Source organism: Budorcas taxicolor, chromosome 10, assembly GCF_023091745.1.
Source record: "Budorcas taxicolor isolate Tak-1 chromosome 10, Takin1.1, whole genome shotgun sequence".
Classification (NCBI taxonomy): Eukaryota; Metazoa; Chordata; class Mammalia; order Artiodactyla; family Bovidae; genus Budorcas; species Budorcas taxicolor.
In genome coordinates, this window is record NC_068919.1 from 83,799,493 (window position 1) to 83,821,695 (window position 22,203).

The 22,203-nt window shown below is 50.3% G+C and overlaps 1 protein-coding gene across 2 annotated transcripts; it reads right to left on the reverse strand.

Annotated features, from left to right (window-relative positions):
• Positions 1-1,905: 1,905 nt before the first annotated feature.
• ABCD4 (ATP binding cassette subfamily D member 4) lies at positions 1,906-16,311 on the reverse strand. 2 transcript variants are annotated; one of them, XM_052646373.1, is made up of 19 exons: positions 16,274-16,311; positions 14,949-15,067; positions 14,685-14,812; positions 13,298-13,437; positions 11,921-12,037; positions 11,442-11,567; positions 10,752-10,802; positions 8,421-8,515; positions 8,062-8,183; positions 7,863-7,954; positions 7,591-7,680; positions 5,534-5,742; positions 5,269-5,360; positions 4,536-4,572; positions 4,119-4,168; positions 3,620-3,672; positions 3,226-3,302; positions 2,260-2,375; positions 1,906-2,100 (listed from the first exon to the last, which is right to left on the reverse strand). In XM_052646373.1, exons 1-19 carry the CDS (start codon positions 16,309-16,311, stop codon positions 2,032-2,034), a joined length of 1,821 nt encoding a protein of 606 aa, XP_052502333.1. In that variant the 3' UTR covers positions 1,906-2,031. The 2 variants fall into 2 exon arrangements, with proteins under 2 accessions (XP_052502333.1, XP_052502334.1); XM_052646374.1 differs by lacking the exons at positions 1,906-2,100; positions 16,274-16,311 and having other exon boundaries at positions 2,329-2,375; positions 3,234-3,302; positions 14,949-15,055.
• Positions 16,312-22,203: the final 5,892 nt, after the last annotated feature.

The window sequence follows — 22,203 nt, forward strand, 5'->3', positions numbered from 1 at the left end:
GGCAAGGCTGTCACAGAAAGGCCGAGGGGAGCTCCTGCTATATTGAGAAAAGTCCAGAAATTAAACCAGAGAGGGAGTCCTCCCACACCCAAACCCCACAATTTAAAACATGCCCAAGGGGTGGGAGTCAGGGCACTCCTGAGGGAGACAGGCTTCCCCTTGGCCTAGGGGAGAGCTCTCCTCAGTTGGCGGGGTCTGAGGATGGACGTCCCCCAAGGCTAGCGGCGTCTAAACAGAGGCCAGAAGAGCACGGCAGGATATGGTTTGGGAAAGTCAAGTCTGGGAAGGTTCCTGAAGCAGACGCTGACCTTGATGGTCCCTTTCAGCCCTGAGAGAAGGGCTGCCATGGGCCTTCTCAGCACTGACATCCTGCAGGTTCCTACAGAGGCTTCACTGGGGACTGGGCACTCCAGGTGCCCACCCCAGAGTTCTCAGCCCCTCAGCACCTGGACACACTGCTTTAGTGCCCTCAAGGGGTGGAGCTGAGAATAGGCTCCAGGCCTCTGTGCCAGCTAAGCCATGGGGTGGGGGCGGGGGGATGACTTTTCACCCGGGGCAGCGCTTCCCCACGTCTGGGATCATTTCCAGTGATATCAACAGGCATGAAATAACCTCGTCTTATACAAAGGAAATCATCCCTTATAGCCTTGCGGTTCTTATTCCATTTCCCCACATCTATTAAGGGGAAGAGTCTCAGTTGGGTGCCAGGGTGTCTGACTCCACGGTAACATCCCTTAACCTCCCTGTGTACAGATACCAAGTCTCATGTGTAGGCACAGTATTGGGCTGTCATTTCGTAACACCATTTGTATTAATTTTTAGTTACTTTCTATTTATATCAAGTGTAAACTTTCCTTTAAAAATGCACTTAAGGAAATGAATTAACTTAAAAATATTAGAAATTTATTTTCATCTGGGTTGAGATTAGAACAGCAGAAGGGCCCTTGAGGTTAGTGGCTAAGGGACAACTGGCAACTGGGGAGATGCCAGTGAACGACTAGGGGCAGAAGGCTCAGCACAATGGAGAGTCCTGCTCTGGCCCTCCAGGGTCTCAAAGACAAGTCTGGAGAGTCAACTAAAAAGATCATCTTAGGGACCTCTCGGTGGTCCAGTTAGGTTAAGACCCGGCACGTCTACTGCAGGGGACATGGGTTTGATCCCTGGATGGGGAACAAAGATCCTGCATCCCACATGGATCCTGCATCCCACACGCTGTACTGTGTGGCCACAAAAAAGAAAAAAAAGATCATCTTATGATGAAGAAAGAGAAAATGGGAAAGCTGCAAGCTGAAAAAAAGGTTTATCTTTTAAAAAGTTATAAAATTTATATAGCTGGAAAGTCTCCTATGGCAAAACTGAAGTGATCTAAAAGACTGCTGGCTCTCTTGACTCCCAAGTCCAAGACACTCTTCCATTTCGACCCTTCATCTCTGTTTTTCAATTTTTATTTATTCATTCATTCATTTTTTATTTTTGGCTGTGCTGGGCCTTTACTGTTGTATGCGGGTTTTCTCTGGTTGTGATCAGGGGCTACTCTCTAGCTGTCGTGCACGGGCTTCTCATTGCACTGGCTTCTCCTGTTGTGGAGCACGGGCTCTAGAGCACAGGTTCAATGGCTGTGGTGCACAGACTCAGCTGTTCCACGGCATGTGGGATCTTCCCAGATCAGGGATTGTACCCATGTCTCCTGCACTGGCAGGCGGACTCTTTACCACTGAGCCACCAGGGGAAGCCCCGACCGTTCATCTCTTATAGATCCCACACTTCCACGTTTTCTTTAGAAAACATGATCTGAGGTTATACGTAAGTGATCAGCATTTCAAGTGTACAAAGCGGTGGCTGAGGTAGCCGGAGGCATGCCGGCAGGATGAGGGGTGTGGAGGCTCACACGTGGGCTGAGCCCACTGCCGCTGGCGTTCCCCACACTGCGAGGCAAACCTGGGGCTCCTTCCTTGTCCGCCAGCCCTCCTGGTGTCTCCTGGGGACCCGAACTCCTGAGCTTGGCTCTCCTTCTGGTGCCCAGCCTTGGCTTCATTCCACTTTGATCCTGGTCAGCTCCCACCTTCCGTCTCCACAGAGTCTCAGAACCAAGGAGTGAAACTACAAGAGACCATCACCACCGCACGGCAATCAGGCTGCCCTGGCTGTAATCGACCCCCTGCCCACTCTGCCATCCCCACTCCCCATTCCGTGGGCCCCCTGTCAGGCCCAGCCTTGGGGTTCTCCCTGGTCCTCAGGCCATCCTGCGGGCACGGGTACCTTCTCGAGGCTGCGTCGGTGGCCCACGCTGATGAACGTCATGCCCAGCTGCTGGCCGATGCGGTACAGCTCGCTCTCCACCTCCTCAGTCAGGGCACTGGTGGCTTCATCAAGCACTGGGGACAGAACCCAGCAGGAGGATGTGGGGGCCTGCGGTCCACCCACCTCTGCGGCTCCTCCAGCCCATGCCCACCTCTGGCTGGGGCCTGATCAGAGGCTGAAAACTGCTCTGCCTTCCAGGAGCCCTGCCTTGGGGAGACCATGGGCCAAAGGAACAGAGGGTGAGGCTTCATGTGGGAAGCCACTGGCAGCAGCGGGACAAAATCCTTCAGCTTCCTATAGATGAATACCAGCCACTGCCTTGGACCTCTCAATCCGAGGAATCCTAGTTCCCTCGAGGATGTCAGTTCCTAGAAAAGTTCATACCTGCCATCCCTCTGCCAGGTACAGCTGGGGAGATGGCAGAATCTGAGGACCAAAATCAGAAGCCCTCTCAAGGTTGCCTCCAGCTGCCACACTGGCTGAAAGCCTAACACTTGGTAGTTTAATATACGGGGGCTTCCCAGATGGCTCAGTGGTGAAGAATCTGCCTGTGATGCAGGAGACTCGGGTTTGATCTCTGAATGGGAAGATCCCCTGGGAGGAGGAAATGGCAACTCACTCCAGTATTCTTGCCTGGAGAATCCCATGGACAGAGGAGCCTGGTGGGCTACAGTCCAAAGGGTCACAAAGAGTCAGACACGACTGAGTGGTTTTATATATATATACCTGAGGATTGCAAGCACTGCCGCCTCATGGGAAGAGTTCTGTTGTCCCCCTCGGCAGGGACAGAGACACCTGGCCAGGCACAGGTGTGCTCTCCTACCCATACCCATGACTCTCCAGGTGCACTTGAACAACACGCTGCTACACCTGTGAGCGCACACGGTACCTGGATGGCACACACACCTACAGGGCGAACCTCACCTGCGTACTTTGGCTGCAGGTAGAAGAGCCGGGCAAAGGAGAGCCTCTGCATCTCCCCCGGGGACAGGACATCGTACCTGCAGAAAGGGAAGTGGAGAGGCCAGCTGGAGGAAGGAACATATAGCTTGGCTTCTGCACAGAATGGTCTGGGCAGGAAGAGGCTCTCACTGTAGACAGACTGTCCCAGCACCACCCCCACAACTTTCCCACCAGAGCCACACTGCCCACAAGAGACAAGGCCAAAACTCTGTATGCAAAGACATGAACCAGGCCCCTACTGGGCCAGCAACGCCCTGGGATTTGGGGTCAGGAGTCAGTTCATCCCTTGCCAGGACCCCTGGGAGCTACTGTCTTTGGGGGAGCTGTCTCTGGAGCACCCCAACCTCCTCCTTACCAGTTCCAATCGACCTGCTGGTCCAGACCCTTTGTCCTTGCAACCAAGCTGGACTGTAACACACCAGAGAAAACGATGGGTCAAATGGAAGGGCCCATCCCTGCCTCCTCCCATCCTGAGGACCGCCTCAGTCCCAACACATACATCTACCCCCAGCAGCGTAGCAAGCGGGGGCTGGGCGAGCAGTCTGCCCCAAGCAGAGAGGAGCAGTCCATCAGCTACTGTTTAGACTTGCTGGAGTGTGGGGACCAGAAAAAGCAACCTGACATGGTGTTGTCATTGTTTTAAAAGTTGCTACAGAGTGAACGCTGCTTGTTCCCCATAACTGGCCAACAGCTCCCACTGCTGATTTATATGCCCACCCGTACTCCCCTCCCTTGCCCCAGGCTCAGACCTCCAGACCCTGGCCAGGACAGCAGGGCTGGCCCCGCTGGGCTGGCACCTGTGTGGTCAGTGCTACCAGGTGGGCTTGGACCTCAGGGTCCATGCCCTCACTTACCAGGCCTGCCAGCTCCAAGAACCTCATGATCCTCTCATCATCAGTAGAACCTGCAAGACACAGAAGTCAGTGACTCTGGGCGGCCAGAATGGATGGGGTGCATCACGACAAGGGGCGAGCAGAGGTGGGGCACCAGAATGGGGGCCAGGGGTCTGAGCGACAGGTTACAGCACTTAATACACTAGGGAAGGGCCAGGGAAGGATGTGATCCATCCCTTTCCTCCCATGGGTGTCTCTCCTCTACAGGGGGGAGACAGAACAAGATGAGGTCAGGGTACAGACCCTAAAACAGTAACCAGTCAGAGGAGGTGATGGAGGGGACCAAACCAGAAACCAGCAACCTGGTGGGGGGCCTCCCCCAACAGGCAGAGAAGGAACAGTGGGATGGGGGACATGTCCCAAGGGGGCCCAGCTCACCTGAGTCTGGGTAGATCTCCTTCAAGGGATATATCACCTGATAAAACCACAGGGGCCTGGGGTAAGCGCCAAGGAGAGGTGGGACGGCACACAGCCCACCCTTGCTTGGAAACAGGAACCACCAGAGACCAGGCTCCTCTTCACCCGAGGAGAGGAAGAAGCATTCTGGCTGAGGAGCTGGGCTTACAGACAGCAGGGAGGGCCCCAGAATCCAAGGGGCTCAATAAATACATGTGATATTTGGCTTATGGCCCCCCACAGGTTAGCCTGCCCCCGGAAGCTGCCCTGAGTACATGGCCTGACCAACAGATGTGAATATGAAACAGGAGCAGTCTGTCAGCTACCATTTAGACCTGCTGGAGTGTGGGGACCAGAAAAAGCAACCTGATGTAGTGTTGTCATTGTTTTAAAAGTTGCTACAGAGTGAACCCTGCTTGTTCCCCATACCTGGCCAACAGCTCCCACTGCTGATTTATATGCCCACCCCAACCCCCTGCCTCACCCCAGGCTCAGACCTCCAGTCCCTGGCCAGGGACAGCAGGACCGGCCCCACTGGGCCAGCACCTGTGGTTGATGCTACCAGGTGGGCTTGGACCTAGGGGTCCTTGCCCTCACGTGTTGGGCATGGTTCATTTATGCCCTGCCTGCTGTACCAGCTCTCTAGTGCTGAGACCTGTCACCCTACCAGGGCCATGTTGGGGGATGGGGTGGGAGGAGTGGGCCCCGGGCTGACCTGCTCCCGAAGGGTCCCATCAGTGAAGAAAGGCTTTTGGGGCAGGAACAGCACCCCGTGGGGTCCAAAGTCCGCCAGCATCTGCACTGAGCCTGCAGGGCCCACAGAAACCTTTGTTTGGGCATCTTCCAAAAGGTAACTGCTCCTCAATCTCCTCCAAGAGGCTTGATCCTTACAGACAGATGCACACATACCCACACGCACACATATGCATCCCAACCCCCCAGGCCAACGCTGGCTCAGAGACGGGGCAGGCTGGTCTCACCCCGTGCGCTTGCCCAGAGGCCGCCCAGAACCCGGAGCAAGGAGGTCTTGCCGGTGCCTGTGTTGCCTGTGATGAGCAGGCTCTGCCCCTCAGAGATCTTCAGACTCAGGTCCTTGATTAAGGGTTTGTGAGAGGAGGGGGCGTAGATGCAGACCCACTCGAGGAGGAAAGCTGTATCTGCTGGCTCTGTTGCTGGCTCTCCCGGGCCCCTGGGGTCCGAGAAGGGAGGAGATGAGGGGAAGATAAGCACTGTCAGTGCTGCTGGGAGTAGGGGAGCCCCTTCTCCTCAGGGGTGAATCACCTCTGGACTGGGGAGGGGCTGCCATGGGCTCATTTGTGACCTCAGAAATCACATGCTGAAGTTCCAACCCTTGTACCTCAGAAGGTGACTGCATTTGGAGACAGGGTCTTGAAAGAGGTGAAAGTGAAAGTCGCTCAGTCGTGTCCGACTCTGTGACCCCATGGACTACACAGTCCGTGGAATTCTCCAGGCCAGAATACTGGAGTGGGTAGCCTTTCCCTTCTCCAGGGGATCTTCCCAACCCAGGGATCAGACCTCAGTTTTCCGCATTGCAGGCGGATTCTTTACCAGATGAGCCACAAGGGAAGCCCAAGAATACTGGAGTGGGTAGCCTATCCCTCCTCCAGTGGATCTTCCTGACCCAGGAATTGAACCAGGGTCTCCTGCATTGCAGGTGGATTCTTTACCAACTGAGCTCTAAGAGGTGAGTACATTCAAATGAGGCTGTGAGGGTAGAGCCCTAATCCTGCAGGACTGCTGTCCTTTTAAGAGGGAGAGACACACCAGGGGGTGAACAGCAGAGAAAACACCATGGAAGGACGCCGTGAGAAAGCAGCCGCCTGCAAGTGAAGGAGCAAGGCCTGGGGAGAAACCAGTGCTGCCGCCACGTTGACCTTGGACTTCCAGCCTCCAGAACTATGAGGAAATAAACTTCTACTCTTTAAGCTACCCAGTGGGTAGCTATGGGTGTCCTATGGTAGCCCTGGCAAACTGAGAGAGGTGGTCTGGGCACATGCTCCGTGGCAGGCTGGGCCAAGTCCTGCCCTTGACTGATCTTAATCAGTCTTACCAGCCAGGCACCACAGCGGTTATCCCCTCTTGGCAGATAAGGAAACTGAGTCTGGTGGCTAAGTAACTGCCTCAGGGGCACAGAGCTGCATCTGTCCAGTTCTAATGTCAAGAGGTTTTCACAGCATCACAGTGCGATTGAAGGTCAGAAGGGGAATGGACATACTAACCCGTTCTGGAGTTTCTGGCTCTCCGTTGACGCCCATCTTCCCCACAGAACAGCAACTCCAGTTTCCTACAGTCCCTGCCCCAGTAGCCCACCCCGGTCCCTGGGTTCAGAGATGCATAAAGTTTTCATCCTTAACAGAAGCAACAGTTAAGGTGTTAGCTCCTAAGAAGAGAGTTGAGCATAGTTCTTGAAATTCAGCTTGTTTCCATTTTTCAAAGCTTACTCTGCGGCCTCCATCCAAACCACCTCCTATGAACTAGGGGACCCAATCCCCACAGCAACCCTAAAACAAAGGTTCCATGAACATGTTCCTTATGGATATGAAGATACTGAGAGCGGTTAGGTAAACTGTTCAAGAAAAGTGAGGATGCGAGACAAATCCTCGATGCCCAGAAAGGTCAGAAACATCCCAGAGCCTTCAAGGATACATGAATGAAGACAACTCTGGGCCTGTGCAGAGACAAAAAACAGACAGGCCCCAAGGAAAGGGGTGGGTGCAGCAGGGCTCCGTAGGAGGAAGGGGAAGGAAAGGAAGAGGAGGGATTCTATTTGGAGTTTCATTAGCTCAGGCCCAGGCGGCTTGTGCACTTTGCTTCTGTCGGATGGGAAGATGGTGTAAATGAACACAGATGCCGCAACAGCAGCACAGATGGTGAACATTTACAATGTGCCTGCACACGACACGGGTTTCTTTCATTTGCTCCGCCGGACTCTCCTGCCCAGCTGGGAAAGGGCCAGGCTCCGGGGCGGTTCCGTGGCCCACATGGTCCATCACCGTGCTGCCGGCCCAGGGCTTACCTGGCCAAGTCCCACTGGCTCTCATCCAGAAACTCCCCATCCTGTGACTTTGGGTTCATGTCCAGCAGGGTCTCCTGAAGCTCCCCGATCCTGGGCAAGAAGTGAAAGCCTGAGGAGGGTCTAGGGGCCCTGGTAAAGGCCTTCCTCCTTTCTTCCTCTCATGCCCACGAGTGTTTGGTGAGGTTTTTTCTGCTCTTTTATTTTCCCCTTGGCTACTTCTCCCAACGGCACACACCTTGCTCAGGACCTGGCGGGGCCAGAGGCAGCCTCACCTGTGTGTGTAGCCCGCCACGTCGGAGAGCGTGGTGGAGAGTTCGATGAGCTGGCTGAAGCAGTTGATGAGATACAAGCACACGAAGGCGTTCTGGGCAGGAGAGAGGGCAGAGAGCCCAGGCCTTGACTCCAAGCCCGAAGGGCAGGGGAGCAAGTGTGACCGGGGATTGGAGGGGCGTTCCCAGGAGGGAGGCTCACCTTGCTGACTAGGCTGCTGAGCTCTGTGGGGCTCAGGTCTCTGTAGACGCCACTGAAAATGGGGATTGCGATCACGATGTAGCTCAGGATGCTGCCCAGATAGTCAAACATGTTGATGCCGACTGCAGAAGACACAAGAGAAACCCAGGGTGAGAGGCCCAGGCATTGAGCGTGTGTGCTCCAAGGGGAACAGGAGGCCAAGTGGCATCTCAAGTGATTTCCCGGATTCTCACTTTCCTGAGGACACTCACAGCAAAGGCAAACTGATCAGTGCAGAGAGGGAGGAGGGGCTTGTGTGTGGGGGGTGCCATAGACTATCCCCACCCCGTGGTTCCTGCCTCCGGACTCCCTGCACCTACTGCACAGCCAGAGCTCCTTGGACATCAGGTCCCGCTGGGTCTGAAGGAGTTGCTGCAGCCTGCGGTCTGTCCTCATGTGCTCCACGTGACCAGCCCTGATGAGAAAGGCCAGGATGTCCACCGGGTCTAGAGAGCCTCTGCCAGACTCCTCACACTCCCCTTTCGGGACCAGGCCCACCCAAGTGATCTTTCCTGCAGACCCTTTTGGCCACTAGCAGTCAGCCATTGCTGCATTCATTCAACCTGGTACTGCCTGTGCCAAGAACAGGAACTCTATAGCGTGGGCAGAGCTGGTTCAAATTCTGGCTCTGGCCAGTGACTAGCTGGGTAACACTGACAGGTTATTAAGCCTCTGAGTCTTAGTTTACTCATCTAAGAGATGGAGCTTATAATACCTATGTAATAGGCTAATGTGAAAATTTCTGAATTTAAGGTGCCAGACATATGAGTGGCTCCCGATAAAAAACTGTTATTAAACAAATATACACTGAGCAGTCACTAGGTGGCAGGCTTGGTGCTAGTCAGCCAGACAGAGGTGGATAAAACAGCCCGGTAGGCAAATACATGCCTTCTTCACCTGGAACATATGGAAAGTGTTACATAAGCCGTGTGTCTGCAGGACTATGGAAGCAAACAGGCCTGATCACCAAGGGAGTCTGGGAAGGCGCCCAGGAGACAGTGACTTCACGCTTCAAGGATGGGCAGAAATTCTCCAAGCAGAAAGGTTAGGGGAGGACAGAGAAGGAGTTTCAGATTTAGCATTAAGCACAGAGAGGCTACAGGACGACAAACTCAGAGCCCTAAGAACCAACCTGCTTGCCCCAGGGCCCAAAGCTTCATGAGCAGAGGTTGCAGAATCCAGAAACAACTTAGCACAGGCCCAGCTATACCTTTGCCAACAAAGGTCCGTCTAGTCAAGGCTATGGTTTTTCCAGTAGTCACATGTGGATGTGAGTTGGTCTGTGAAGAAAGCTGAGCGCCGAAGAATTGATGCTTTTGAACTGTGGTGTTGGAAAAGACTCTTGAGAGTCCCTTAGACTGCAAGGAGATCCAACCAGTCCATTCTAAAGGAGATCAGTCCTGGGTGTTCTTTGGAAGGAATGATGCTAAAGCTGAAACTCCAGTACTTTGGCCACCTCATGCAAAGAGTTGACTCATTGGAAAAGACTCTGATGCTGGGAGAGATTGGGGGCAGGAGGAGAAGGGGACGAGAAAGGATGAGACGGCTGGATGGCATCACCGACTCGATGGACATGAGTTTGAGTGAACTCCGGGAGTTGGTGATGGACAGGGAGGCCTGGCATGCTGCGATTCATGGGGTCGCAGGGAGTCGGACATGACTGAGAGACTGAACTAACTAACAGCTATACCTGCTCCCCACAACAAACCTCTTTCAGGCATGCTGAATGCATGCTAAGTTGCTTCAGTTGTGTCCGACTCTTTGCGACCCTATGGACTGTAGCCTGCCAGGCTCCCCTGCCCACGGAATTCTCCAGGCAAGAATATTGGAGTGGGTTGCCGTGCCCTCCTCCAGGGGATCCTCCCGACCCAGGGATCGAACCCACATCTCTTGCATCTCTTGCACTGAAAGGTGGGCTCTTTACCACTAGCATCACCTGGGAAGCCCCTCAACCTCTCATAGATTCCTGAAACTCTTGGTGCCCCCGAAGTGGTGGCAGCTACAAACTGCAGCAGAGATGGACATAAGAGCAAAGTCCTGGGGCTATTAGATCCATGTGATCCAAGGACAAACTTCCATTCCTTAAACACAAACCTCTGGGCCCTTACTATCAATCCAAACAAGAGTCCAGAGTCCTTACAGGAGGCAGAGTTCAGGGACCTGCTGTGGCCACAGGGGAGGGAATGGGATTTCACAACACAGCTGTCGGGACAGAGTCTGTGGGGAGAAAGTCTTCTAATCTGAGAGGCTCCACTCCCTCCCATGCTACAGAGACGCAAGATGAGCTGTGGACGTCACTGGGCTTCGGGCACTGGTGGAAAGCCACTTTTTTACAGACAGAAAAGCAGAGGCAATGCCTTATAGTCATCAACAAGAGGATGAAGCAGGCACTCATTTCACTCTAAAACAAATTCTGCCCCATGCTACACCACGAGGAGGAAGGACTTGTTTCAGAAGCAAAGCCACAGACAGAAGGATGAGGCAGACGAGGACAGTGAGACACGGGGAGAGGGTCACGGCCAAGTGTGAGGATGCCTGGCCCCTGGCCTTGGTGATGGTGGGAGGGTGGTATGATTCACCTTGCCTTCTCTGCCATCTATCTCCCCAATCAGTTCTGATGAGGCAGATGGGCAACTATCTCCAGGACTCACCTGAAAAAAGCAGCAGGCTCAGCATTCACCCGGATCTGCATGTGCTTGAACCTGGGCAGACCAGAGGTAAATGTTTGCTGACGGTGGGCAGGACTGGGCTCTCTCCTTTCAGAGTCCTGGATCAACAGGACCTCCAGGCAAAGAGGAACACAGGTCCCCTTCAACACTGTGGCTGCTTCAGCCCAACCCTTCCCTGAACTGTCACAGGGTGGGAAATCCCAGGCCTGGGTGGAGTGGCAGGAGCCCAGTGGACAGGGTAGCCCCTCGCCTTGCTCCAGAGAGGACAGGTGCATGACTGCCACCGCCCCTCCTTCTCCCAGGGCCGGGTCTGAAGGAGGCAGCCAGGAAGCACATAGCAGGGCACAGATCCACGGGGTGACTTGAATGAGGGCGTCTGGAACAGAAGCGTGTGAGAAGGCCAAGGGATGATGGTGACGAGGGCCAACCAGTCATCGTTCTCACTGCTGCTCATGTATCATCTCATTAATTCCCCTTATAATTCTCTCCACTGGGGACAGTACCATCTCCATTTTAGAGATGAGAAGATGGAAGTTTAGAGGTTAAAGACCTCCCCCAAGAGCACGGCTAGTGACTGGCATAACTGGGATTTAAATTCAGGCAGCCTTTTTCCAGATCCCATTCCTTATGCCTTATGCTCAGCCCAGAAAGCCCCGAGCAAGGGAGACATACCTGAAATCCCCCTCCAGCTTCTCCTGCTGCACCAGCTTTGCCACAATGGGACTCATCAACACTCTGTTCACCACGGTTCCCAGGATGAAATACCCGAAGATGCTCACAGGCCCGAGCCAGCTGGTGCTGAAAGGCGGAGAGAGGGAGGGTGTGGAGACGGAAATACACCCGCAGGACTTGGCCCGGACTCCTGCCCCAGTTCTGGGCATCCCGTCCCATCTCAGAGCCCCATGGGTCCTCTGCTCCTACGTGGGGGCACCGAATAACTGGACAGTGACACATTACAGGGCCAAAGGGAGGGCCAGGGTCCGAACACACAAGATGAGTAGACTTCCTGGGGTGCAGGTGCGAAGGAGGGAAGACGTCTCTAGACCCTGACCCGAGAGAGCAGACTCCCCTCTGGCATGTGAGTGCTGGACTCGGGGGAACCAGCAAGCAGGGGAGGCCGGGGGGCATGCCAGCAAGAGGAGAGGCTTCACCTCCGGAAGCACTGGTAGGTGTAGTAGACGAGGGTGAAGGGAGAGATGATCAGCTTGCTGGCCATGCTGCTGAGTTGCCGACAGAACCGCTCCACGTCCTGGCTGATACGCTGGTCCCTGGAGCCAATGACACACAGTGACTGGACCCAGGGAGCTGGGCTCTAGGGTGAGAGCTAAGGCAGTTCCAGGTTACCTCTTATTCTGACCTTGCCTTGCAACGACTCCGTGGGAAGAGGGACCCAGACAAGGGCTGGTCTCCTAAACGCAATGAGACCCTTAGGATCTTCAAACAGGGTTGTGGAAAGTGGCTTCTTAAGGCACTTCAGTCTACCTCTCAGAAAAAAAATGGCAACTGAAAGGTCCAGCACCCGAGTGGCCTGAGCTGGCTCCGAGCAGAGCCAAAGAAGAACTTGAGGGTGGGTGACCCGAGTTTCTGGATGATCAGGAAAGCTATCCGGCTTATCTCACTCCTCCCAACCTCTCCCTCATGAGCCGGAGCCCGCCCCCATTTTAGCTATGTGGCTGTGGAAGCTCTGTATGGGTTCAGCCATGGAGAAGATGCCTAGAAGAGAAAGTCAAGAAACATCACGGTGGGACTTCTCTGGTGCTCCAGTGGTTGAGAATCCACCAGTTTCTCTGGTTCCATCTGCAGTCAGGGAACTGAAATCCCACATACCACAGGGTGACTAAGCTCACATGCCTCAACTAAGACCCCATGGAGTCAAATAAATAAATAAATAAATAAAGAAGAAGCATCAGGGCCTTCCAAGAGCCTTTGCTGCAAAGCTCTGCATAAGCTGAGGAAAGGTTACCTCAAGCAACGAAGAGCTTGGAAGGGTGGTGAGTGCAGAGGAAATGAGTGTGAAGAGAGACTCCATATGTCTCATCCCAACACCAAGGCCACAATGACTCCAAACTCCCAGAGAGGCGTGAGCTTGGGCAAATCCCTTGCATTCTCTGGGCCTCAGTTCCCTCACCTGTAAGGGAACCTGGGACTCAGTGAACCTAAGAGAGGTGATAGAATGGGGACTGGCATCCCAGACTGAGTCCTAGACAGCAGCAATTTTTTACTGGTAAAAATCAGAGCGTCGGTTTTCTTGCTTTTTTCTAGCAAGGACTTTTATCTCGGTCTTCAGAGGGTGCCTTGTTTGGAGGCCCAGGATATGAAATCGACAAAAGGGAGCTGCTCTTGGCCTCTTCTTTCACCTTCCCGTCCTCAGGTGTGCAGAGCACCCGCCCCCTTTGGCTCCGGGCAATGACATTTGCAGATAACTGCAGATGACCTCATGGGGGTCCCAGCAGGGCCTCTCCTGGGCTGAGTCAGCCCAGATGGATGAACCCCATAGAGGATGGCCAAGACTGACAGGGGGCGCCTACGGGTTATCGACGTCATCACGCAGCACGTTGAGGGTGTAGTACACGCGGCCGCGGAAGTAGAGGCGGTGGAGGTGCTCCGTGAGGTCCTTCCTCCAGCTCACATACAGCAGGTTGCAGGTGAACTGGTCAAAGCTCTTGAGCTGAGCAGTGGGGGAGACAAGGGGAAGGGAGAGATGTATAATTCTTCCTGCAAGCGTCAGCTTCCAGCTCAGGCTGGCAGAAAGCCTCTGCCGACCAGTCCCAGCCCAAAGGCTGTCCACTCAGCACTAGGGCCTGTTAAAGCCTCAAGTCATGGGATTCCTCCCTTCCTCATTCACTCATGTGTTCAATCCTTCGCCAAGGACCAGCCCCCACGCGCTTCTGGAGATTGGGGACAGTATTTTCTCTTCCATTTATGTTCTTATTTTTCTGTCCCCCCAAACCTGGAACAGGGTTCTATATACATAGGTGCTTACTGACAGAAGACCCAACAGAAGTGCCAAAGTGTGATGAGAAGTGCCTTCCCCAAGAAAACAGGTAGTGAAGCCTGACAGCATTAGGCTTGAGTCCTAGCAGAACCCTGACTCTCATCATTTACAGAGCCTCTGTATGCTAAGCACGAGGGAGGTAACAGTGAGTTCACAGTCTAGTGAAAAAACAGTCCCAAGGGTGGAAGGGGTGTTAGAGCAGAGGTAAACTCAAAAGGATTAACAGGACTTCCCTGGTGGGCCAATGGCTAAGACTCTAAGCTTCCAAAGCAGGGGTCCCCAGGTTCGATCCCTGGTCAGGGAACTAAGATCTCACATGCCTCATGGTGCAGCAAAAAAAAAAAAAAAAAAAAAGATTAGTAATTCAAAGGGGTGGAGTTGGGTGGAGGAAACAGGAAAGAAAAGTTGAGGATGTTCTGAAGGAGGTGATGGCAGAGGAATCCTGAAAAGTCAGCAGGCATTAAGCAAGTGAATGAGGGATGGGGAGAGGAGGCCGTTCTGTGAGGAAGCAGCAGGTGGAAAGGCTGGGAGATGTGACAAGTGCCAGGCTCAGTCACAGCCTCAGTGCGTGAGGACAGCAGCGGCTCTGGCTGCTGGGCCCGGTTTTCAGGGGGTCTGAGCTCCCTGAGGCAAGACTTCTGGGAACAGAAGCGACAATGATCTTTTCTGTTAAATGCTGAATTAAACCAGAACCCTGTGGCCGAGCCCCAAGAGCTTGAAACAATTTCGGCATTGGTCTCACGTGGGCCAAAGGGCAAGATCAGTGCCCTGCCTAGAGTTCTGACCCCACCTTCCCAGAAGAGGGAGGGAACACACACACACAGCTTGGTTTCTGCTTCCTGATGGCTAAGTCCCACCGGGCACTGGACAGACATCATACTAGGCTGGAGGAGAAGAGAGATGTGGGGAGAAGACCTTACCACGGAGTTGAGGACGATGAGCACAACAGACAGGAACGTCAGCGTCTTAAATCCATTTAAGTCTTTGTTTCCTAGGACTCCAAAGTATTGACTGGGGATCAAGCCAACCCGGTAGATCACCAGTTGTTCTGGCGGGAGGGGGAGGAGTCAGGAATCAGTAACAAGGGGGGAGAAAAGTCAGAGGAAGGCTTCTTCTTGTATCTTTGTGTAATCAACACCCCGCAGAAGGAAAAGGACCCCACGAGCTTGGGCTCATTCACTCACCCAGTAGGGCCACACACAAAAGGGTCAGGAACATCAAGGCATTCTGTGATGACCAAGAGGGAAACAAAACCTTCTGTATCTGCAGGAACCGCTGGAGAAATTGCAAATCTAACCTGGGTCTGAAGAAGAGAAGCAGAGAGAAACCTAAGAGGACAACGGAGGCTTAGAGAGCAGCGACTAAACTTATCTACACCTGTTGTAGGTTGGGGCTGAGGCCACACAGAATGTTTTACAAATGCTGAAGTAGGTAGGCTGGGAACAGACCAGGGGATTAAAAAGGAATTTCTTTAAGCTGACAAATGCTATGAAAGGTTAGGACTTCCCTGGTGGCTCAAACGGTAAAGCGTCTGCCTACAATGCGGGAGACCCGGGTTCATGGTAACCCACTGCAGTATTCTTGCCTGGAAAATCCCATGGATGGAGAAGCCTGGTAGGCTACAGGCCATGGAGTCCCAAAGAGCTGGACACGACTGAGAGACTTCACTTTCACTTTCACTATGAAAGGTTATTTACCAAAAACCTATAGCTAAATTAACAAAGAAATTTTAGCCACAAGACAAGGAAACCCGCTACATCCATTCTCAAATAAGACCTCCAAATCAAAAACTAAAAAGCAGGAAAACTCACAACTTTAACTTAGAATTAAGTATTTTTGTTCAACATTGTGCCATAGATTCAAAGACTTGGAGAGCGGAAAATAAGATAATAAAATTTGCAGACTGGAAAATAAACAAGGTAATAAAATCTACGCATAGAAGAAATTCCTGTGTCAGGAAGACAGGAAATCCACAGAAAAGTGGGAAAGGGACATGAAAAAAAGGGGAAATGCAAATACTTAAAAGAGGAAAGCTAACACAATGGAATACCGCCTTACACTGATTAAGTTGATACACATTAGAAAACCCAAACAATACCAAACCCTGGATGGGTGGGGGTCGATGGCTGAGGGGAAACAGGAACCTTTAGGCAGTGGTGTTGGGACACTGGGTGTGGTCACTCCGGAGAACAAATTTACCAGGATTAAGTGTGACCAAGCATCCTACCCTGGGGTGAACAATCCAAAGAAAAATCTAAGCAATCTAAGTGTCCATCACTAGGAGAATGTATAAGTAAACTGCGGTCTCAAGACCGAAGCACCACCCAGCACTCAGAAGTGAAAAGTAGATTACTATAGCATGCATGATCTCAAAAACACAATGTTGAATAAAAAGTTTTTTAAAAATCACAGCATGTTATGCAGCTGGAAAGTAGCTGTACCTTTTCCTCAAACAGCCCCGAGTAAGGCGTCCCAAGGCCCGGCCCTCTTCCCCAGCCGCCCTGCTAACCTGCCGCCAGGCCGGGGTGCGGACCCCGGGATCGCCATGAACAGGAATCTGACCGACGCGGGAGCCGGGCAGCCCCCGGGTCAGCTCCGGGTCGAGTCCGAAGAGCGCGCTGCCTGCCGAAGAGGGGCGGGGCCCCAGTTGGGGGCGGGGCCTGGACCCGGCTACCACAGAGACGGGCGGATAGAGAGGAAGGCGCCGGGCGACGCAGCCTCTGCCGGAAGCGACAGACTTCTCTAAAAGAACCAGAGCGCTGTCTGTCGACCCGGCGCCTAGAGCGCCCTCTCCTGGATATGGACAGTTTCCCCTTACGCAAGAAGCCGCGGAGAATGTGACCTAAGTATTTTTAACTCGAATTATACAGGAACCAGAGATCAAATTGTCAACATCTGTTGGATCATCGGAAAAGGAAGAGTTCCAGAAAAACATTTACTTCTGCTTTATTGATTACGCCAAAGCCTTTGACTGTGTGAATCACAAACTGGAAAATTCTGCAAGAGATGGGAATACCAGACCACCTGACCGGCCCCCTGAGAAATCTGTAGCAGGTCAAGAAGCAACAGGTAGAACTGTACATGGAACAACAGACTGGTTTCAAATCTGGAAAGGAGTGGGTCAAGGCTGTTTATTGTCACCCTGCTTATTTAACTTATATGCAGAGTACATCATGAGAAACGTTGGGCTGGATGAAGCACAAGCTAGAATCAAGATTGCCGGGAGAAATATCAATAACCTCAGATATAAAGGCGATACCACCCTAAAAAGCCTCTTGATGAAAGTGAAAGACGAGAGTGAAAAAGCTGGCTTAAAACTCAACATTCAGAAAACTAAGATCATGGCATCTGGTCCCATCACTTCATGGCAAATAGATGGGGAAACAATGGAAACAGTGACAGACTTTATTTTGGGGGGCTCCAAAATTACTGCAGATGGTGACTGCAGCCATGAAATTAAAAGATGCTTGCTCCTTGGAAGAAAAGTTATAACCAACTTAGCGTATTAAAAAGCAGAGACATTACTTTACCAACAATGTCTGTCTAGTCAAAGCTATGGTTTTTCCAGTAGTCATGTATGGATGTGAGTTGGACTGTAAAGAAAGCTGAGCATGGAAGAATTGATGCTTTTGAACTGTGGTGTTGGAGAAGACTCTTGAGAGTCCAAGAAGGAGATCCAACCAGTTAATGCTAAGGGAAATCAGTCCTTAATGTTCATTGGAAGGACTGATGCTGAAGCTGAAACTCCAATACTTTGGCCACCTGATATGAAGAACTGACTCATTGGAAAAGACCCTGATGCTGGGAAAGACTGAAAGCAGGAAGAGAAAGGGATGACAGAAGATGAGATGGTTGGATGGCATCACCGAGTCAATGAATGTGAGTCTGAATAAGCTCCCAGAGTTGGTGATGGACAGAGAAGCCTGGTGTGCTACAGTCCATGGGGTCTCAAAGAGTTGGACACGACTGAGCGACTGAACTGAAGTGATACATGTTTCACTGGAGAGGGGAAAGGCTAGCCACTCCAGTATTCTGGCCTGGAAAATTCCGTGGACTGTATAGTCCATGGGGTTGCAAAGAGTCGCACATGACTGAGTGACTTTTGCTTCACTTCATACATGTTTCATACATTCTCCCAAAGACACCAGAATGACTTTTTTTTTTTTTTTTTTTGACGGTGCTGTGCAGTGAGGACTTCAGGGATCTTAGTTCTTCCACCAGGAATTGAACCTGTGCTCACACAGTGATAGTGTGGAACGCTAACCGCTGGATTTTCAGGGAATTGCCTAGAATTATCTTTTAACAATTTCAGTTAGAATAAAATCCAAATGTTTCTATGGCACAAGTGATCAGGTCTTCTCACCTTGGTCTTTTTTATTGGCCACTTAATTTTGGTCTCGGGGTTTTTGCCTGGATCGTTCTTCTCCCTAGCCTAAAGCTTTCCATGACTGGCTCATCCTCATCATTAGTTCAATAGGATGTCAGCTGCTCACTCTATGCTGTCCTTGCCCCGACATTCACTATTACAATACACTTTTATTGTCTTCATGATAGTTATCCCTGTCTGAAATCATCTTGTTTCTTTGCTCTATTGTTTGTCTTCCTTTAGAAGAATACATTTCATTGAGCAGGAACTCTGTCTTGCTCATTGATGTATTCCCAGTACCTCAAACACTGCTGAGGTAAGTGCTTAATAAATATTTGTTAAATGTCGAATGAATGAAATGCTTGTCAACTGGCTGATGATGAGCAGCATGATCTCCCAGGGCCCTAAGTTTGAATCTAGATGTACCCTCCCCTCTTCCTTCAGTCCTTAAGTGTCAACTATATTCCAAACACTCAACAAGATACATGTATCACCTGTCTTCTTGGAGTTGACAGTCTAGCTGGGGAGGTCAACCAGCTGACAGTATCACTTGTCTTTGTGAAGTGCTGTGACAAAGGAACCATACAGCAAGTTTTCTCAGCTTTGGCATTATTGACTTTTGGGGCCTGGTAGTTCTTTCTTGGCGGAGGAGAGAGACTGTCCTGTGTATGGTAGGATGCTGAGCCGTGTCTCTGGCTTCTACTCACTAGATTCCAGCAGCACTACCCCAGATACAGTTGTGCCAACCAAGACTGTCTCCAGACATTGCCAAATGTCCCTTGAACGGTGGGGGTGGAGAGGAGCAAAACCCTAACCTTGTCTCACCCCCCTGCCCCCAGCACTGAAAACCAATGTCTCAGAGCCATAGAGAGGGCCATTTGACTCATGATGGAGAAAAGGGGAGAGAAGAAAACCAAGTGATTCCTAGACGTGCCAAGAGCATGACTTAGTCTCAAGTGTGATTTCCTAAGTATGTCTTTGTTACTCCGAAAATCAAAAAAATAAACATGTCAGGAGACAGTTTCTGAAAAATTAATACGGCAACCGAAGTATCAAGGCAAACAACCTCAACCTACTAGGAAAACCCCTGTTTACAGCTCTCGTCGCCTTTCACCCTCGAAAGTATTCTGGTTTGGTGTTTGTCCCAGGGCCCTTTAACACTGTTTATTACTTTAAACTTTACAGAATGCTCTAAACATCACAGCATTCATTAATATTTCTATTTATATTTCAAAATTATCTTTTAAATAATTTCCAGCACTTTAAATTCAAGTAGGGTAGTGGAAACCTAATGAAACAACTAAAATTGAAACAAATACTTTTTTAATATCAGATACCTCTGTTAAAATTTCCCATTGTAACTGTGACATTTCCTTTTTTTTTTTTACTGTTTGTTTTTAAAAATAAAGACCCAAATAAGGTCCACACATTGTCGTCAATCGATATGTCTTCTAAAACTCTTGATCTCCTCCATCACCTTAAACTAACCACATTTATCTCTCTCCTGTTTGCAGGTACGACTAACTGGTTTTTCCAGTTGAATTCTTGCTGCTGTTCTAATCCAGCTCCTACATGACAGCCAGGGGAGACTGCCAAAAACAGATCAACACCTTGCTTAAAACCCTTCAGTGGTGTCCATAGGTGCGTGGATTTATCTCTGGGCTTTCTATTTTGTTCCATTGATCTATAAACCAATACAATATTGTAAAGTAATTAACCTCCAATTAAATAAATTTATATTTTAAAAAAAAAACCTTCAATGGTTCTAAAGTCTCTAGTCCCCTGGCTCCGCTATCCACTCCAAACTTTTAAGGCACCAAGAGACAACCTTGTCCCCTCCTGTTAATTTTTCTTCCTTCTGTCTCCACTGTAATGTCTCTTCTCAGAAAAGTCCTCTCCAACCGCCTTCTCTAAGAAGGACTCTTATTCCTTCCCATAACAACCCATTTTTTCTCCTTAAGGCACTTACTGAAGCTTGGTATTATATTTTCATTTTGTGTGTTTACTTCATTAATGCCTCTCTCCACAGACTGTCAGCTTCAGGAGGACAGGGACCACATCCACTGCATTCACCATTGTCCAGGAGCACTCTGTAAGGACACTGTAAATCTTTGTTGAACAAAGTTGAGCAAGACAGTCCGTGACCTCACAAGGCGCATGGGCCACTGTCTCATACTGTTTACTAGGACGACTGCCAGTCTCGGGGCTGCTCTCTCTCTCATACAAAGACAAAGGGAGACAAACTGGTTAAAGGGGAAAAAAAGGTAATTAATTCGGTAATAAGTACGAAGCCTCAGATGATGACGTGGTTTCACTCCCAGGACTTCTCCTATGGATACAGGAGCACAAAGGGTTAGTCTGGAAGATGTTTCCTCGGTGTGGTAAGGTGACAGCAAAACCCTAGAAGCAAACAGAATTCCCACCAGAGAAGGAAAGGGTGTAAGAAGTATGACACAGTCACTTTGTGGAATACACTTTGCAGCCCTTAACAAGGATGAGAGAGGCTACAGGCCCACAGTGGTTCAGAACATGGACTTCTGAGCCAGATTATGTGGATTCAAATCCCTTCTCTACCACTTAATATCTGTGTGACCTTGGGCAAGTTGCCTCAGTTTTCTTCTCTGTGAAGTGGAATGATAATCATTCTGACATCAGAGATCTCTGGGCAAGTATCTAAACAGGACCTGGTAGTGATCAGAGCTAAATGCTATATTATATAGCAATGTGGGAGAAATGCCCATGTTATATTGTCTCATTCATTTTTAATTCTAGTTTAATTGAAAAATTTAAAACACACATGATAAAAAATGTCCACACAGGATAGGGCATATTGTGAAAATAATATGTTTACTTTTCCTGCTCCAGAGGAAATGACTGTTCACACCTTCCTAGGAATCTTTACAAAAATGTTTCATGCATAGGCAAACTTATATGTGTGATTATTTTTCACACACACACACACACACACACACCCCTACATTTTCCTTTTGAAGCTTGCTTTTTAGGTTTCACTTGGAGATGCTTCCATACCACACAGACCCCCCGTCATTTCTTCCCACTGCATAATATTCCACTGTATAGAGAAATTATTTATCCAATTTCCTATTGCTGGATATTTGCTATTACATAGAATGTTGCAATGAATATTCTTGGATATAGCCAAAATATTAGTAATTTTAAAAGATGGCATATTTCATATTTTGTTTGAAAAAAAGGATATTTGTGTGTGCATGAGCATACATCTATTTAAAATTATTAGAATCTGTAGGAATTAGGAATATTAGAAATGGTGAGCACAAAAGACAGTTTGAACTAAACAGCCTGCGTGTTTAAAGTGGGTTCTTTTTTAAAAAAATGTGACTGGCACAGTAAAACCTTCCCAGAGGTTGTCTCTCAATACAGAAAAAACTACTTTCATCTTCTGACCCTGCCAGTTCCTGGTTCACAACTCAGTAACAGAGTTCTTCCTTCCTGTCTCCCTGCCAGCCTGCCTGTTCATCTTCATGTCCTGTAACACCCAGCCCAGTGCATGGCACAGGGGTGTTCAGTAAACAGTTCTGGAATGAATGAAGTGACTCTTCTGACCCCAGTGTGTCTGTATATAAAATTAGGATGGAAAAGTGGACTCATGGCCATCCTGGGAAATTACTGAGCAATGTGGGCACTCTTGAAAAAGATGAAACAGTGTGTAAAAATACTCAAAAATAGCCTCTCAATCTGAAATTTGTCCTATGGGCTGACCAGGTCAAAACAGCCCTCAGTGTAGCTGGTTCAAAGGCTCATGGCAGCTTCCCCCCGAGCCAGCCTGTTAAATGTATTCCCAGACAAAAGGAGGACAAAGCAGGAGGGATAAAGCTGTTAGCAAGCAGAGCCCTGCAGTAGATCTTTCAGATCCAAAACCATCTGGGCCTGTCTCCACTCCAGAAGGAAATCATTTCAGAAAGATTTATCCCCTGAGCTGTACATCTGTTAGAAAGTCGAAGCTTTCATATTAGAAATCGCTCAAGGACTCCCTGAGTGTAGAGTAGTCTTAAAGGAGTGAGGAGCTGAGACTGACAAAAATGATAATTCAT